This window comes from Diadema setosum, chromosome 1, assembly GCF_964275005.1.
Source record: "Diadema setosum chromosome 1, eeDiaSeto1, whole genome shotgun sequence".
Classification (NCBI taxonomy): Eukaryota; Metazoa; Echinodermata; class Echinoidea; order Diadematoida; family Diadematidae; genus Diadema; species Diadema setosum.
The window spans coordinates 47,608,032-47,626,205 of NC_092685.1; the positions used below are offsets into that span (position 1 = coordinate 47,608,032).

Sequence of the window (18,174 nt, forward strand, 5' to 3'; positions counted from 1 at the left end):
ATTTAGCTTTAATGTGCATTTCCAAGTATACTTGGGACTAGTCTTCAGCGGGTTAACAACATTCCACACATGGAGCAAGAGGATTATCAGAGATGAAAATGATCATAATGAGCTGTCCATAGTGGTGGATGACTCTGTTAACATTCATATCTCCGTAACTTTTTGCTTTTGATTGTTTGTCTCGGTTCTTGCGGATTCTTAATGAACCAAGACTTTTGCTCTGCTACGCCCACGCTCAAGAAGAAATGTCTCCTTTGGGTACATACTCTTTGATGTTTTCCTTTGAACGTCAGGTGTTGGGAATGTGTGGGGTGTCTTTGATGGTTCAGATGAAATGATGTATGCTCAAAAAGTGCATCTCTGGGGACCACCAGGAAATTCTGTAAATTAAGTGATATTAGTGCTATATCCTGTCCTATTGACGGAAGTAATTCAAGCCAGACAAGGCAACTGATCCCCTCTGTACTTCATAACTCCCAGACATTTATCAGAGAGTGGGGACCCCATGCCCCCAGCTCTAGCCCTCGACAGAAGAAGGTCTTGGTTGTCTTCTGGTGAGATATTTTATCCAGTGGTATGTTCAAACAGGACGAAAATTCTGAAACATTTCTGTCAGTAAAGGGGTCAATAACTTGACCTCTTCTTGCAAAGCCTCATGGGATAGCCGCAGCACCAGAGTCAAACTGGCAACAGCTGCTTGGTAGTGACAACATTCTCCTCAGTGGCTAAGGTTTCTCAAAGTTTTTTTTTCAGACTTTCTCTGTAAGAGGGAGAAAGAGTTGAACTTTCAACTCTTTGAGAAACCACATCTTGAACTTTAAGCTGGAGGGAGACAGTAACCCCCAGTGTCAACTTTATCGAACAAAAATGCTATAGACATAGGCATAAATATTCAACCTTGAATGGCGCGCCTTTAAGTAACAACAACAACAGCAACAACAGACTAAAACCCGATCTTTGAGTGAGTGTGTGTGTGTGTATATGTGTGTGTGTCTCCGTGTGTTTTAGAGTTTTGATTTTTCTCATTGGCCCCAATTCATGAAATGCATGCACATTTGGACCAGAAGCCATCAAACCTACTGGTCCAAGTGGCTGGTATAGTGATCCTTAGTTGTGGTTGTGTTTGCCAGCCTGTTGGAATGCATGCCGCACCTGTCTGTATGCACACAACAGCCATATAAAATTCAAAACAAAACTAAACAAAAGGCCCGGCAGTGAATGACCTCCTGGCTTTTCTTTCCACTCAAAATCAAGAGAAAAAGACCAGGATGTAGGGAAAAACAGTATGAGCAAGTCTTTGTGTTTGTCTGTGCACAAAATACAGCATTTTGTAAGGGTAAACAAAATAACACATTAGCGTTGCTAGGATTCATGTCAGCTACTTATCATGGCCACTGGAGCAGTTTATGTTGAACACCCTCATCATGCATTCATGTATATAAAGGAATGATGTTTATAGTGAGGCTAAAATTATTCATATTCAGAAATGCTTCCTTTTGAAACTCCAAGATACATATGAATGGATGCAGTAATTTCACTTTAGGAAGGACTCACTGAATTTAACCCACAATGATTTCATTTGCAAATTACATTGCTGTGAATATACTGGTAGTGTGGATGGAGCAATACTGAAATGAAATCTAATATCCTCCAGGAGACCATGGCAGTTGATCATGGCAGTTGTCAACATCTAAAGGTAGCCACACAGGTGTGGATTTATTGGGCTGGTACAGCAGGATTTTTTTGTCCCACTTCAGGATTTCACACCTCAAAATTATGGCTTTTTTATAAGATTGTTGTGTATGAATATTACTCTGTGTATATGTGATACAGGATGTCCTCTCTCTTACTGCAGCTCAATGAAAACACTTACCAAATGACTGTGATTAAATTGTCCTATTCTGTTTTGACAAGTGATGTGGTATTAACCTGTTGAGGCCGAGTCCCGAGTATACTCGGGCAAGTGTCTATGGGAAATGTTTGTTGTAGCAAAATCAGCCCGTCCTCAACGGGTTGAAAAAAAAAATGATAGTAATTATGATAATTGTAGATTTGTATTGCACAGTTTTTATTAGAATATACTCAACTGCACATAAGGATATAATCAAAATAAGAGAGAGGCATAGATTAATAGATAAATGACATAAAGTAAATCTTGACTTGAAATCTTACAGTATGATGGGAATACAAAATTAAAAGGGAGTGATAATAACCTAGGTCAAAAAGCCTACAGAAAAATAAAGAGCAAAAAGATTGAACACTGTCCATGACATTTTCAACATCATTTTTCTTTTTTTAATACCCAGATATCACTCATAATTTTTGTCTTACAACCAGGTTTTACATGGATGATGTCATTCTTCAATTCATAGCACAGTGCCATTTGCTCCAGTCTAATCTGAGCATTGTGACTCATAAGAAATCCACTGATTTATTGTTTGATAGTAATAACAGAATCTTTATCCCTTCTCAGAGGAAATTAGGCTGTGCTGTAGTCAGAATATCAAAAAAACAAAAACAAACACTAGGACATTTTACCAACAGGACGGTGCAGCATTTCCCCCATGTTGCATTCCCCACTTGTTCAATCATAGACTTAGCATGCCATCCTTTATGATGGGGTTACATATGCAACCTCATTTCAAATCGATGTCATTCCTTACAAATCGTTCAGGTCTTTGTCGACTTATGTTACGGACTTATGTCAACAGACATTTACTTCAGCATAGAGCATGCAATCGTACAAAGATATAACCATGATATCATGAACTGCAAGAGGAGCTCAGTATTGACTTTGAATATTGTAGTCAGATGTAATAATGTTCATTCCTGTCTGTACAGAAAGAACTCGTTTATTTGTGCCTGGAAGCTTTGCAGGCATTTCATTTTGGTGGGGAAATTGTGGGTGCTGGAAAATTGAACTTCATTTCCACGCTCTGTTTCATGCTCACAGTGTTTTTTGAAATCCTTGTGAGGAGAAAAATCTTGTTTCCCTTTCTAATCCCCCATCGTAAAGATTTGTTTTTACTTCATTTTTTTCCTGTAAATATATTCAATTTGAAACGAAATCATGCCAATAGGGAGATGAGTTTGTTTTTCTTGGGGCAGAGAGAGGATAAGGAAATGGGAAATTACATAACTGATGCACTTGAGTTCAAAAATTTGATGTTCAACAGAAATTGAATTTTATTGTATCTAGGTAAAACATCACATGTAGATATGAGTACAGAAATATCTGTACTTACACAACTATCACAATAAGTTCACCATTTTCTGTGCATTTTGAGTTCAGGTGAAAGACTCTTTGTGTGTATTTGGTGGTTCTGTTTTTGTTAAGGAAAAACTGCTTTAGCTTCGTGCATGAGGGTAGTTGGCAGACTTTAAGAGGAAAACTTACTCAGTGGTTTCTTTATTGCACAAAAGACTACACAAATGCTTTCACATGCTTTCACACTCGTACAAATACATATTTACATCTGAGTAACTCACAAAAGCATGCAGAAACCCTGTGACCACTACCCCCTTCGTTTAGATCTGCCCTACCAATATAGTATTCTGTAGGTGTCCCGGATAGCCAGAGCACTTTGCTAAGTTAAAGGGGATGACTAGTAACTGATCAGTGGGAATGCTGGGGGATGATAGTTCCAATCCTTGTGGGATTCATTTAAGAGTACATTATATATCTATTGTTGTGTGAAAATTATTTACTTCAGAATGGTCTCATATTCAAGTAATGTGCAGTTTAATGTTTCCAGGTTAGCATGCCTGTACAGTGACGGGGCATTAAACTGCACATTACTTGAATATGAGACCGTTCTGAAGCAAAAGATTTTCACATAACAATAGATATATAATGTGCTCTTAAATGATTCCCACAAGGATTGGAACAATCATCCCCCAGCATCCCCACTGATTCCCACTGATCAGTTACTAGCCATCCCCTTTAAATGAAAAGGGTTTGGCAGTTTACGTAAGCCAGGGTTTACCATTCAGTTTCTATTGTTACCTTGTTTGCTGGACCCAAAGAAAATCAATGAATATTGAAATCTCAAACTGCAGCAAATTACCATGTAATTTGCCACTCACTGTACACATTCGTTACAAAATACAAACAGACGTATGTCTCGGTCAACAGTTCTAAAAATCGAAAACAAAACAAAACAAAAACCAGAACTTACAGATGATTTATGAACAATGTACTTTGGTCAAATTAAATTTGCTGCCAATTTCAGAAGTTACTCGGAACAACTGACGCACCGCTCAATATTTATATTTGTCAATATTCAGAGATATTTCAGAGTGTATGCTTCTCGTGTCCCAAAGTTTATCTGCATCCCATTGATGAGGGCAATAAATAAGAGGGATGGTGACATATGACATCGTGCAATAAACATTATCACCTCATCTCATGCAAACAAATCACTGAAACAGATCATATCAGTGCTCATGATGGCCATAAATCATGTGTTGATTGTATGAACCAGACTAAGAGTGGACGGGCAGTGGGTACGAATACAGACAAACTTTAGGAGACTTTGCTAGATCAGTAGTTGATATCCACCGCCATTACTGAAGCATCTTGAGTAGTCATAATGCTGTCTCCTACAATTATCTGTGAATCAATGATGTGTTCACGTTTTCTGATATCCACCATCATTACTAAAGAGCATTTGAATAATGGTGACGTTGTCTCCTACAATTATCTGTGAATTGATGATGTGTTCACCCTTTCTGATATCCACCATCATTCCTAAAGCATTCAGAACAATTGTGATGTTGTCTTAAGCAATCACATGATAACTGATGATGTGTTCACACTTTTTAATATCCACTACCATTACTGCAGCTTCAGCACAGTTGTGTTGCTGTCTCCTGCAGTCACCCATGAATTAATGATGTGTTCACACTTTCTGATATTTACCACCATTACTGGAGCATCCCAGACAGTTGTGATGCTGTCTTCTTCAATCACCTGTGAATTGATGATGAGTTCTCATGTTCTGTAATCCCCTGTGTTCAGCTGTGCACCCCCTGCCACCATTTGAGACCATCACAGTGGTGGAGAACACCATCAAGTCCATCAACTGCTCCTACGAGGAGGGCGAGATGGGGGGCATCCCGGCACCCTCCCTCCAGTGGCTGAAGCCGAACGGTAGGGAGGTGTCGCGGAACAACACCAAGCGCATCTACAGCGGGGAGGACGGCAGCAAGCTGGTCATCAACCCGGTCAGGAAGCAGGACGAGGGAAACTTCACCTGCCGAGCGTCCAACATCGCCGGACAGGAGACACAGATTCTGCAGCTGCTTGTAGCCAGTAAGTCTAGTGCTCTGTCCAAGCTCCATTGCTGCGGTACATTGGATTGATCAAAATTGAGAATTCTAATATGATGCTGTCAATTTCATGTGTGGACGTACTGAAAATCGGTTGATTCTGCCTTGTGTTTTAACCATGAATCTATCATAGCTCAGACTGTAAATAATGTATCAAAGAAGGCATCTTGAATCTTGGAATTTATTTCATCGTCTAGTTTGAAAAAGGATTTGTTTGCATACTTCTTGACTAAAATAAAGCAAAATTTTGATTGCTCTGCAAAAGAAGACCACAAATAGGGGAGCTGCCTACATGATAGTCCAAACTGAACAAAGCAAACAAAAATCTTTGTTTGTTTGTATGCCTATATGTGTATCTCTTTGTGTATCTATTTATCTGTCTGTTTATCTATCTATCTTTCTGTTTATCTATTATTTGTTCTATCAGTATTTATGTCTCTCTTACATGTGTGTCTGTTTACAAGACACTTCTGTTCCTGTCCAGACTTTATCCAAATACTGGATTTTATATGTACATAGACTCAACAAACTTTTCCTTCATCCTGTCTTCAGCTGCCCCCACGATCACCACCCGGCCTCGAGATGTTCACGTGAAGGAGTACGAAGAGACCGCTCTTCACTGTGCGGCCACGGCAACCCCCTCACCCGTCATTAGGTGGACATTTGATGGCAGGCCTGTCGAGTCTGTAAGTAGGAAGAGCGATAGAATCTGAATAGTGCGACTGACCATTGATTGATTATGCACATGGAACAAGATGCAAGTTAACCCGTTGAGGACAAGTCCCTAGTATACGCGGGCAAGTGTCTGTGGGAAATGCGTGCTGTAGCAAAATCAGCCTGTCCTCAACGGGTTAATATTGAAAGGGGTTTATCATGGACCTTACAACACCTTGTGCCCCCTGTATGATAAAAAGCAATGAAGCGAAGCATGAAAGATAGTGGTGCAGAGTCAAGTCTGTTTATATCACATCTATATGGTGCCAAGGATTGTTTTCATTGAATGTAGTTCAAGAAATGATTTCCATTTCCAAGTTATTAAGTAAAAGAAAGTTCAAGTTGAGATAGAATTAATTTTTTGCAGTTTTGTTTTGGGGAGGGTTTTTTTTTAAAGCTTTGAAGGGATTATATATTTGATGGAGCTTTATGTCCAGTTTTCCCCCAATTTGAGGTTCTAGCTATTTTCAAGCAAGCAGATCAACTCATTGAATTGTTTAGTATATGTTGCTTTGAAGAGATTTTTTTTTCAGATTTGTTCAGGTTGTTTGTTACTTTATCACCATGATGTAGTGAGTAGGGCAGAATCCCTCCACAAACGCCAGATCATGTTGAGGTACACTCAAGAGTTGCCTCCTTGTACACCAGTCATCCGTTTTGTCTCTCTCTCCTCCTCTGGCTCCAGAAAATGGGTATTGAGGTGACGAAAAATGGCACCCTGGTATTCCACAGCGCCATGAACCACCAGAATGGAACCTACACCTGTAACGCCACCACTATTGCCGGCTGGGACTCCGCCTCTGCAACGGTCTACGTGAAAGGTGGGTCATCTTGGCATGTTTTCTTATTTCCACTTCTACTTACAGGACAAGTTCACCTTCATTAACATAAGGATTGAGAGAATGTAGCAATATTAGTAGAACACATCATTGAAAGTTCGAGGAAAATCGGACAATCCGTTCAAAAGTTATGAAGTTTTTGTGCAGTCACCGCTGGATGAGAAGACTACTGCAGTGTATGATGTCACATGCGTACAACTATATAAGGAATATATAAAGAGAATTTCACAAAATTTCATCTTTTGAAAAAAGTACACATTCCCTTGACTCATTACTGACATAGTATGTTATGGGTAATATTATTCCCATTACCTTTAGAAAGAGGCAAGTCAAGTGCTCTTTTATTACGCGAAAAAAAAGTGAAAATATGTTGAATTTTCTTTACATTTTCTTTATACTGTTGTACTCATATGACATCACAAGCCTTAGTAGTCTCCTCATCCAGCGGTTCCAACACAAAAATTTTAACAATTCATAACTTTTGCATCAAATGTCCAATTTTCCTCAAACTTTCACTGATATGTTCTACTAATATTGCTACATTCTCTCAATTCTTCTGTTTATGAAGGTGAACTTGTCCTTTAATCTTGATGTTTCTTGGTTGTGACCATAGAAATTAATGCTTCATATACAGCACAAGTCAGCGAAGGCCTAGTTGTATCATGTACTACTTAGTAGCACATTTTACAAGGAGAGTGGTAGAAGTAGTGGTAGAAGTGGTGGTAGTAGTAGTAGTAGTAGTAGTGGTAGTGGTAGAAGTGATGATAGTAGTAATAATAGTAGTAGTAGTAGTAGTAGTGGTAGTAGTAGTAGTAGTAGTAGTAGTACTGGTAGCAGTAGTAGTAGGTTGCAATAGTAGAAAAACAAAGTAACATGAACAGTCATAGAAAGTTTTCCCAGAGTTAACTAACAGCACCAATCGCTTTGTCCTTAAAATGCAGCTATCCTGAAATTCAACCCTCGCCCTGTGGACAAGACCCTGGAGCGGGGTGAGACAGGCAACCTTGTGTGCCATGCCACTGCAGCAACGGACCCTCACATCACGTGGTACAAGAGGGGACACTTAGGCACCTGGCCGGAGCACATCACTGCTTCCACCCCGGGGACCCTGATATTTGAGCCAGCCATGAAGAGTGACGAGGGCACATACATCTGCATCGCGTCTACCGGTCTGGAGCGCATCAATGCCAGTGTCAAGATCGAGGTTGTGGGTACGTTGATAACTCACTGCGCTTTTGAGGGTTTGTCAACAAGCTGTTGGTAGCATTAGTGAAAACCAGGATGATATGATGATGATGATGATGGTGATGATGATGATAATAGTGGTGGTAGTGATGATGGTGATGATGATGATGATAGTGGTGGTAGTGATGATGGTGATGTTGATGATGGTGTGGTGGCGATGATGGTGTGGTGGTGATGATAATGATGTTGATAGTGGTCATAATGATGATGATGATGATAATGATGATGGAGAAATGGCAATGAGGATGATGATGATGATGACCATGACGACGACGACAATGATGGAGAAATGGCAATGAGGATGATGATGACGACAACGATGATGATGATGATGATGATATTGATCATGGAGATGGCAATGAGGATGATATGATGGCCCTTGATTATGGTGACAGTGATGATGATGCTGATGATGAGAAAAAAGAAGATGAAGATTGTAGAATTGAATTTCAGTAGTAGAAAAGGGAAAGCAACAGATTTGATGGGATATGATTATTATGGTGAAGCTGTTTGATGAAAATGATAACTCTTATGAAGGCATTGGTCATTTATTCTGGTGTAAGCAAGATCTTTTGTCACAGCAAAGTGAATGGATCATCAGCACAATCTCAAAGTTTGAAGAATATCACCCTGGTCATCACAAGTCTGTGTTTGTTTGATGAATGTGTTGAGAAATAATGTGTTTCCTCAATAGCTGCATGTATCAGGGCATTTTAAACACATGAACAAGATACAATCTTTGTCACAGTAAGAAGATAATTGAATGGTCTTCATCTTGTTGACATTATTTTTCCACTTTTCTGCCTATCAATTTCTGTGACATAATACTTCAATTCCATGTTTGTCTTGTATTTCAGTGAAACCCAAATTCCGCATTGTGCCCCAAAACACCTCCGGCTTTGAGGGCTACTCTCTGCAGATTGACTGCTCGGCCTATGGTGAGCCTCTCCCCACCCTGACGTGGATCAGCAAACCTCTCAGCAAATATCCGGATCACTTTGTCCAATACCCCAACGGAACTCTCTACATTCCGGAACTCCATGCCACTGATGCTGGCAATTACCAGTGTATTGCTGGGAGCCAAGCTGGGTTCAACATCACCGAGATCACACTCACCGTGTACAGTAAGTGAGAGAGTCATGTGACACCAAGTACGGGCTGTCACCTGACAGTTTTGATGCAGACACCAAGTCTCTTTAGCCCAGTTCACATTGTTACCTGTGTTGTACTTGATCTGAGTCTTCTTCCAGAGTGACATGTGGTATAAGTTGATTTAATGTCGTATAAGTTGATTTAAAGTGGAGACGGTGATTGGCAGTGAAAGAATACTGTATATATATATATATATATATATATATATATATATATATATGTATATATATATATATTTAGCGAGTCTGAATTTTCATGAATCGGGGACTTCCCGACAATTTTGCGAGTGGTTAAATTCGCGATTGGGATGTACAGTGATGAGTGGAAAAAATGTATGCGTGCATGTTGAATTCGTGTTGGGATCAGAGTTGATACTTTCGCATGTTGTTAATTTCCTGAATACCACCTGACTTGCGAAATTTGCGAAAATAAAAAACTCACAAAATATGCCACATACAAAAACAGTACTACAGAAATGTAAGTTTGTGGATATGAAGGCATAGTGCCCATTGTAATCCAGATTATGTTGCTGTGTTTTGTTGTGTTTTTTGTTACAAGACTTGCCATTACCTCTCCAATCTTTACATTATTTCTGAAAGGGTGCATTGCTATGCATTTATAAGTGTTGCAGTATTGCATTACCACAAATTGATCAGCGATATAACCAATATTTTAGTCTGCTGGCAACTGTCCTGAGGAAGATTGTATTGTACAAACATTAAGCAATTTTTAAAATTAAGGTGTGGTGTTTAGATGTGACAAAGCAATGTACGGGGAGGAATGCATGAATAGTAGAGTAGGTTGATAATCATCATTTTTTTTTTCTCTCCATAATTTCTGCAGAGGAGACACCTCCCGACAGCCAGCCGGTTCCAACCCAGGTCATGACCCGCACCATCGCCATAGCAGTCGGCTGTGCAGCGGCCTACATCCTGCTGGTGGTCGGTCTCATGCTGTGGTGCCGGCAGCGCCGCCGCCGGTACCGCCGCAAGATGAAGAGCATGGAGCAGCCCAACGGTGCAGTTGTGACCGCCAACAACCGCATGCTGAATGAGTACCATGAGGAGGAGAACGGCAAGGTGGCCGACGGCGACATCGCGCTGAACCCGACGCCCAGCAAGAACCACCAACGAGGGAGCTATGACAAACTGCAGTTCCCAAGACATGACATGCAGACCATCACCGTTATAGGTAACTATCTGTAACCAGAGTGCTCTGTCGTCTCAGTAGAACAAAGAACAGTCAGTCAATCAGTTAGCAGGGATTGGTAGCTGGAGTGTGTGCCAGTTTATCTTGGGTACTTGTTATTAAAGTTAGATCAGCTGTCTCCTTTACTTCACAGGTCATGGAGACATTTTGTTCTCTTTTACTTCTTGCGTCATCACCTGTCAATCATTGTTGCCGAAAAGGAGAGTGATTGATAACTTGTCAGCTAATCATGTCATTTTCTGCCAGTTTTTCAGGCTTTCGCATTTATAACAGGGTCCGTTTCTCCAATTATTACAGAATGATCAGTAGATTTCAGACGTGTTTGATAGCAGCACAAGAAATTAGTCAGCAGTTTGCATATGCTTGGTACTGATCAACTTCAAGCAGAGATACATGTGATTCTTATTTGTGATCAATAAATTGTTTTGAAACATTATAATGCTGCTAATATACTGTCAGCAGTGTCTGAAGAGAATGTACTTCACCTAAAAAAATTACAACTTTATTCAAAGTGTTTCCTTAGTTATTGCACATTCAATATCATACTGCTTTACATCTTTACTGTATACATTTTTCAATTGTACAACATGTAATATATACTGATGCATATAATTCATATAATTATACTGACACTTGTTAAATTCTGTTTAATTATGTTACATTGTATTGGCCATGGAATGCAGAAATAAAACTGAACTGAACATTTCAACAGCACAGTGTCACAAGCAATTTGTATTTAGCTATGCAGGAAGGCATTATCTCAATCGGCCATGTTTCCTTTCCCAGGTCACGGTGCGTACGGCGAGGTGTCGCTGGCGAGGGCAGCGGGCATCAAGGATGGCGAGGAGGCGACCACAGTGATGGTCAAGGCCCTGCAGACCAAGGAGGAGTCCCTTCAACTGGACTTCCGGAGGGAGATTGAGATGCTGTGCAAGGTCAACCATGAGAACATCGTCAAGCTGCTGGGTGTGTGCCGCGACGCCGAGCCTCAGCTCATGATCACAGAGTACCTGGACTGGGTGAGTTCCTTTTCCCAGATTACCCGGTGTTCAATCATTCAACTCCAGTGTCTTCTCCAGAAAGACATACCACAAAAAACAAAGACAAAAGCATAGGCCTACTGAAACACAAGCACAGGCACAGACACAGACACAAACACAAACACACAAAGACACAGACACACACACTCATTGACAAGCACAGACACAGGCACAGACACATACACATACACAGACACATACATGTGCACATACACATACACATATACAGACACACTGTCAAACCCAAACACACACATACACATAATGACAAACACAGGCATAAACACAGACATTGACATGTACACATACACAGACACACTCACAGACACGTATACTGAGTTTTGGATTATACTATATCTTAGCTCGTTTGACAAGGGTATGTGAATTTTTGATTGTCTCCATCCTAGAGTTTTTTTACTTGTTCCTATCCCTACCTGTTGCCATACAGTTTGGATGTGTCTGTCATCAGCTGAAGCTAGCTCAAGCAAAATCTTTCCAGTGTATATTCAAAGAGATTGAAAGGGAAAAAGGAGAGGGAAAATGAAAACTGAAAATGAAAAGTGATCAAGCCACGAACTTACTTGAGTGCCCTCATCATCATTGGAAGAAATTATTGGACTGATTTGAGGGATTTGAGTGAGCCTCCAAGAGGTTACTGATGGGACAGCTCTACAAATTGAGTTGAAGGGAACTTTTGGTCCTCGTTAGTAATATCACTTGTGATTATGGTTCCATAATTCCTGCCTTAAATTAATTTCTAATCTGAGCTTCCTTAAGGCTCATTTCTGCTTGCAAGCTAGATGCGAGAAAATATGGGAAGCAATATCTTCAGTGGCATGTTCAATACATTTTCTTCTGCAGGGTGATCTAAAGCAATTTCTCCAAGCTACAAGGGGTGAGAATGGTACCAAGAATGTGCCTCCACCCCTAACTCTCTGCCAGAAGATTGACGTTGTCAACCAGGTGGCACTGGGCATGGAACACCTGTCCAACAACCGCTTCATCCACGGAGACCTGGCTGCCCGCAACTGTCTACTCTCTCCGTCCATGGAGGTGAAAATTTGCACCATGTCAGTCAGCCAGGACCTGTACCGAGCAGAGTACCACGAGTACCACCAGAAGCTGATCCCGGTGCGCTGGATGCCGGCAGAGGCCATCTTCGAGGACGAGCTGTCGACGAAGAGCGACATCTGGGCCTACGGGATCTTCGTCTGGGAGGTGTTCAGCCAGGGATCCCTGCCCTACTCGCAGCTGGACAACGACGCCGTCATGCGCGCCATGATCGACGGCGAACTCATGCTGGAGACGCCGCCCGACACGCCGGAGGAGGTGGAGATCATGATGCACCGCTGCTGGGCGGACAGTCCAAAGGACCGACACTCTTTTGGGGACATTGTCCACCAGTTGGGTCGCATGTCCACAGACAGTCAGGTCTAGACGCCGTCGCTCAGTGCCCGCTCCCTGCGGCAGGCTTGCGCGCACAGTTGGTGCTGCGGATGGTCCCGGATGTGCATAGGGTGAACTGGCTAAAGCTTTGTTGCGTTCTGCGAGTGTGGTATGGAATACCAATCTATGCATCAAGCACTCTGTGAGGTAGATCCGGTAGAGCGATAGACACCGTCTATCGGGAGAGAATCGAAGGTTTTAGCAGGCTGCTTGTTACGTAAACAGATGTTCTGTGAGACATGCGCAAGTCTAATGTAAAGCTTTAAAGATGGGATATTCCGTCGAGAGTTCTTCCAGGAAACACGTTGCTAGCAACATATTGTTGACCTGTTTGAGCTGAGTGACATCAGTAAATTCCCCTTGCAATCGCTGTGCCCTTCTCTCAGGGGGTGGACAAACCTGCAAGAGAGGCCATCTTGTATAATCCATCCACTGAGATTTCAAAAAATGAATTGTGTGTAAGACTATTAAGTAGAAATTTAGAGTTGTTTTCTTTTCTTTTCTTTTTTGTTGTTGCAATTTTCTGGCTAAATACTATTTATTGTGCTAATGTGAATTATGTCTTGTGTATGTTGATGACATTTCGGAAACGCAGCAACTCAAGTGGATTTTAATCGCTTATTTTGAAGTTGATAAGTATTGTAAAAGTAACGTAAGGCGAGACTGCTCATTGAGGGGCCTCATAATCTTATCATGAATCTCAGTAAGTGAAGCAATGGGCATTGCCAAACTTGTGCAAGTGAAGGAAAGATGCCAGAGATGGGAATAAGAGAAATAATGCACCATGCATCATATGTGTATTGAGAAACTCAGAGATATGTTGCAGAGGATATTGTTCTAAATCTTGACCATCTTTTTCTTTCTAGCAGTCAAGATTACATCTGTGAATTATGTGTTGGAAAGTCATGATGTCAGATCCTTCAGAGAAGATTAACAATGCATGCATTTTCCCTGTACCTGATGTTGCACATTTTTTGTTCATATGGGCACAAAAGTACAAGAGAGGATGCTGATAAGTGAATCAGTATTTCCAGTGTGTTGTACATGTATTAACAAATTTGACCAATGTACAGATTATATGTTTGATGTGAAAGACGTATCTTGAGACATTCATTCTCTCTTTGATGTCCCATCCCTCGAATTGCCAAATTTGATCGTCGCAGAGATCAGATGTGTACATGATACGTGTTGTGAGCTCTGAAACAGTGGAGAATGTGTGTATAAATCTCTTCAACGTAACTATACCTTGCAAAGCCTTTGAAGACTCTTCCCCCAAGGTGCAGTACTATGTCTCCAGTGTTTCAGTACCTTAGTACAGCATACGCATAGTACTTGTGTGAGTAGTATCGAGCATTTGTTGATATCACAGGGCATTGTACATTAATCATCGTTCATCGTTGTAACAACATGCAAGAAAACACTGGAGGGAAAATTAGATGCGACTGACTATATAGGATTACCTGTGGATAGATTTGAGAGGGTTCAAATACAGCGTACTATACCCGATGTAGCAAGAGTCTGAAACTCGTGTACAAAATTGATAATGTTTTCATGTCTAGCATGTCATTCATAATGTTTGCCACAAAAACATTGGACTAGCTTTAGCTCATGAGATGGCAAGAAGCATCGCTGTTTCATGGAGGAAACGAACATTTATGTCTTAGGTGGTGACTTGTACATAGATGCAATACTGTAACTTTAAGTGTATGTAAAAACTGCGAGGCTTAAAGAGTCTTGATGTAAAGAAAAAAAAAAAAGAAAACAAAAGAAAACTCCTATTGGGTAGCCTAATCCATACAGGGTGCTCTAGCTTTCATTTCATTCATCGCAACTATCGTGGGAAATTTTTCACTGTGCTGAGATCATAGCTTTGCAGATATTGTACATGTTCGTTCATTTGAAGTTAATCTGTCCCATATTTTTGTCCTTTTAGTCTAGAGTGCTTACTGTCATTGGCAAGCTGCTCAGTTTGGTATCAGTCACCGACTAACAACGATCCACGCTTGACTTGACTACTGGGGTGCTACTTACGAGTCGCAACTCTTACAAGTCGCCAACCTGTTTTTTATTGAACATTTTCTTTTGCCACAAGCATTGAACTAATGTCCCCACCCCCAATTGACAGAGATGGTCTTGTAAATTTCAAGTCTTGTCTGTTATCTCTTGACTTTATACCAGTTTTTTCCAAATTCAATGTGCTCATAATTTTGACCAAAACAGAACAAAACAAAGAAATCATAATTGCTGTCCAATTGTTTTACAAAAGCAAGAATTATTGTGTGTACATGTTCCATTAAGAAGTGCACTGATCCATCTGTTATATTAATGCTTCCATACATTGGCAATCCTCGTTCAGGAAAACCATATGGCACAGGGTATACTTATCCAGTGAGAATTTTTCATTTAGAGACTCATCCGCTCTCAAAACGGGCATGACTTGTTTTGGAGCAGCAGAGTGATGTTGTGGCTGTCAAGATATGTTCTTAGAGATGTTTGTGTTCTTTTGTGTAGCAGCATTAGCTGCTACAGTCTCAACCTGGTGCAGTAAGACAGAACCATGCCCTCCCCCACCCCCGAAAAAGTAAAAGTTCAGAGAATCTGTGGCGTGCTAGATATTAGTACAGTGCACTCCAAACACTGCTATAGCAAAATTCTTGTCACAGCAAAATCAAAATTCAAGTCCCAAAGTTATAATCTATATATCTTTACACACTATACTGTTTGGCTATAACAAAATTTTGATGTAATGAAATAAAAACCACCGGTCCTGAGGACTTTGTTATAGTTGGAGTATACTGTAGTTGGAAAGAAACACTTGACATTTGAAATGAGCAATTGTGAGGTCTTTCAAATTCTTAAAATTCACAAGTACAGTGGAATGTTAGTACAGATCCTTCTGTTCATTGTTAGTTTTGGCCAGTTACATTATAAGTACCTGATGTAATTAGCATAATTCTCCAATACCCAAGACAGAATACTTAACCCCTATAAACAAGGGTCTTGCCCCCCTTTAATATCTGCAGGTGTTTACCTTGAAGTGAATGTTGGTTTGAGAAATTATCTAAGAGAGCTACGTCTGTGTGTGTGTGTATTTTTATGATGAATATATGCTGCATAAAGGGGACCAGCGAGATATGTTTTTCTTTTTTAGAAAGAATGAAATTGCACACAAGAGTAACTTTCATGTTACATGTCTTACCATTTCTCACCCAGTGATATAGGAGAAAGTAACATAATTCAGTAACTTTTAATCAAGCCTCCTTTACAATTGTCTGAGCTGGCATAAGTTGACTCTTAGTGTATGCAGCAGTCTCCCATCTATACTAAATATTCTCTTGGTGCAAAATAGTACTGGTCACTTGGAAAGCTTGATGATCAAGTCTTTTAATCTTTTTAACAAATTTGTATTCATTGTTACCAGTACTCTTGACTCATAATTCATCTTGAAATATTTCATTCAGACATATTTGTTTTCAACAATCTTTTGATATTCAATTTTTGTATTTCTTGTAGGGAAAATCTAAGTTATTGATTTGTATTCGTTGTATTTCACATTGTGTGATGTCAATGATAAATGTAAGACTGTTGGCTCCACTTAAAAAAAAAAAAAAATGTAAAGATAGCTTTCGTAGAACTATTGTATTCAAGCATTCAAGGATCTTCAATATCAGGTCACAATTTACAGCGCTTTCACTGGCTGCATGTGCGGTCACAGGTTACTCGCCAATAAATTAATGTACTTCTGTAATTATGTTTTCAAAATTTGAATAATTAATAAATAAATTATGATTTTTTTTTATCTTGCCATCTTCATTGTTTTCCCCATTAATTTGTATCAGTGCATGAACACATGTAGGTTAATTTTGTAATGGAGCACCTGAAATTATTTCAACTGTCTGTTCTATCATGGGTCTCATTCGGACAGCTTGCATAGAGATTCAAGTTGCTCTATAGAGTACCAAATTGTGATGTCATAGCCATTCATCGCTATGGAAACTGGTTCTAAATGACCTTGTGTGGCCAGAGTGTTCATGTGTGCACCTGGTTTTAACCCGAACTATAACGAAAAACTTTGACATCATCACTTTGGTTCTCTTTTAGTTACTGCATCAGGATCATCAAGTTTTGATGCAGTAACTGGAGAGCTGAATCCAAAGATCGATGGCAGGTCCCATGAGACGAACACAGTAATTTCTAATCACAACATTTCATGAATGATGATAAATTACGGTCACAAATTTCTACGATGGTATGATAGGATTGCAAACTAGGTTATGTGTTATGCCAGTCTCACATGGAAGAAACACACAAGCATTCTTTTTTTTTTTTCCTTCCCTTGCAACTTGTACTCTACATGGCTTCTTTTCCAATTTTCAAAGTACTGCATTCTGATTCAAATATATGAAGTACTGCATTTTGATTCAAATATATGAGGTACTGCATTTTGATTCAAATATATGAAGTACTGCATTTTGATTCAAATATATGAGGTACTGCATTTTGATAAAAATTTATGAACCCCATCCCACCAAAATTCTAAACTGTCATATATTGATCTTTTAAAAGGCCATAGTTACTTGCGTCACTTGTGGGTTTTTGTTTTTCTTGGTTTTTGCTTTCTATTTTCATGTTTTTTACTTCTTCTTTTTTTAAATAAGTAATATACTTCCATTTTTTTTACACTCTGTGTGATAACTGCTGTTCCTTAATGACTCCCAAGGAAGGCTTTGTTATCGTCTTTTTATGAATCACCCAACAATCAACATTAGTTTGCCTGACAAGTCTGCAGCCTTTCATCTTTTTTTTTTATATTTTGGAAATCCTTTCAGATATTGCTATTTTTGAAAGGAAACACAAAGTAATGTCACGTTTTAGCAATGCTTTTTGTCATATTTATGCTTGCAAAGCTCAAACTGTAAATATGTGTAAATGTTGGCTTCTGTGGAGAGCATTCATTGTGTGGACAAAAGTCTTTTACTCGTAAGTGCTATTTTTTATCATTTTGTGGTTTTTTTTTTTCTTGAAGGAATAAAAGAGCAATATTACTGTTGTTGTCTCTGAATATTGATATAAATGCTATTACATGTATGCATTTTATAGATTGCTAAGAGAGGAATGGATACTGTGGCAAGCATGTACATATGACAAAAATCCTCTCCCAGGGACTACTTGTACCTTAAAAGATGGAGAAATTTGCA

At 39.8% G+C, this 18,174-nt stretch overlaps 1 protein-coding gene across 1 annotated transcript in view; it reads left to right on the forward strand.

The window, feature by feature from the left end:
* Positions 1–14,952, forward strand: part of LOC140236681 (inactive tyrosine-protein kinase 7-like) — a 95,789-nt gene extending 80,837 nt beyond the window's left edge. Inside the window, exons 6-13 of the mRNA XM_072316604.1 lie at positions 5,021–5,314; positions 5,884–6,017; positions 6,731–6,866; positions 7,826–8,095; positions 8,987–9,253; positions 10,125–10,472; positions 11,277–11,509; positions 12,392–14,952. Coding sequence (XP_072172705.1) covers positions 5,021–5,314; positions 5,884–6,017; positions 6,731–6,866; positions 7,826–8,095; positions 8,987–9,253; positions 10,125–10,472; positions 11,277–11,509; positions 12,392–12,967 — 2,258 coding nt within the window. The 3' untranslated portion in view covers positions 12,968–14,952. The remainder of the gene's footprint in view (positions 1–5,020; positions 5,315–5,883; positions 6,018–6,730; positions 6,867–7,825; positions 8,096–8,986; positions 9,254–10,124; positions 10,473–11,276; positions 11,510–12,391) is intronic.
* The last annotated feature ends 3,222 nt before the right edge of the window (positions 14,953–18,174 follow it).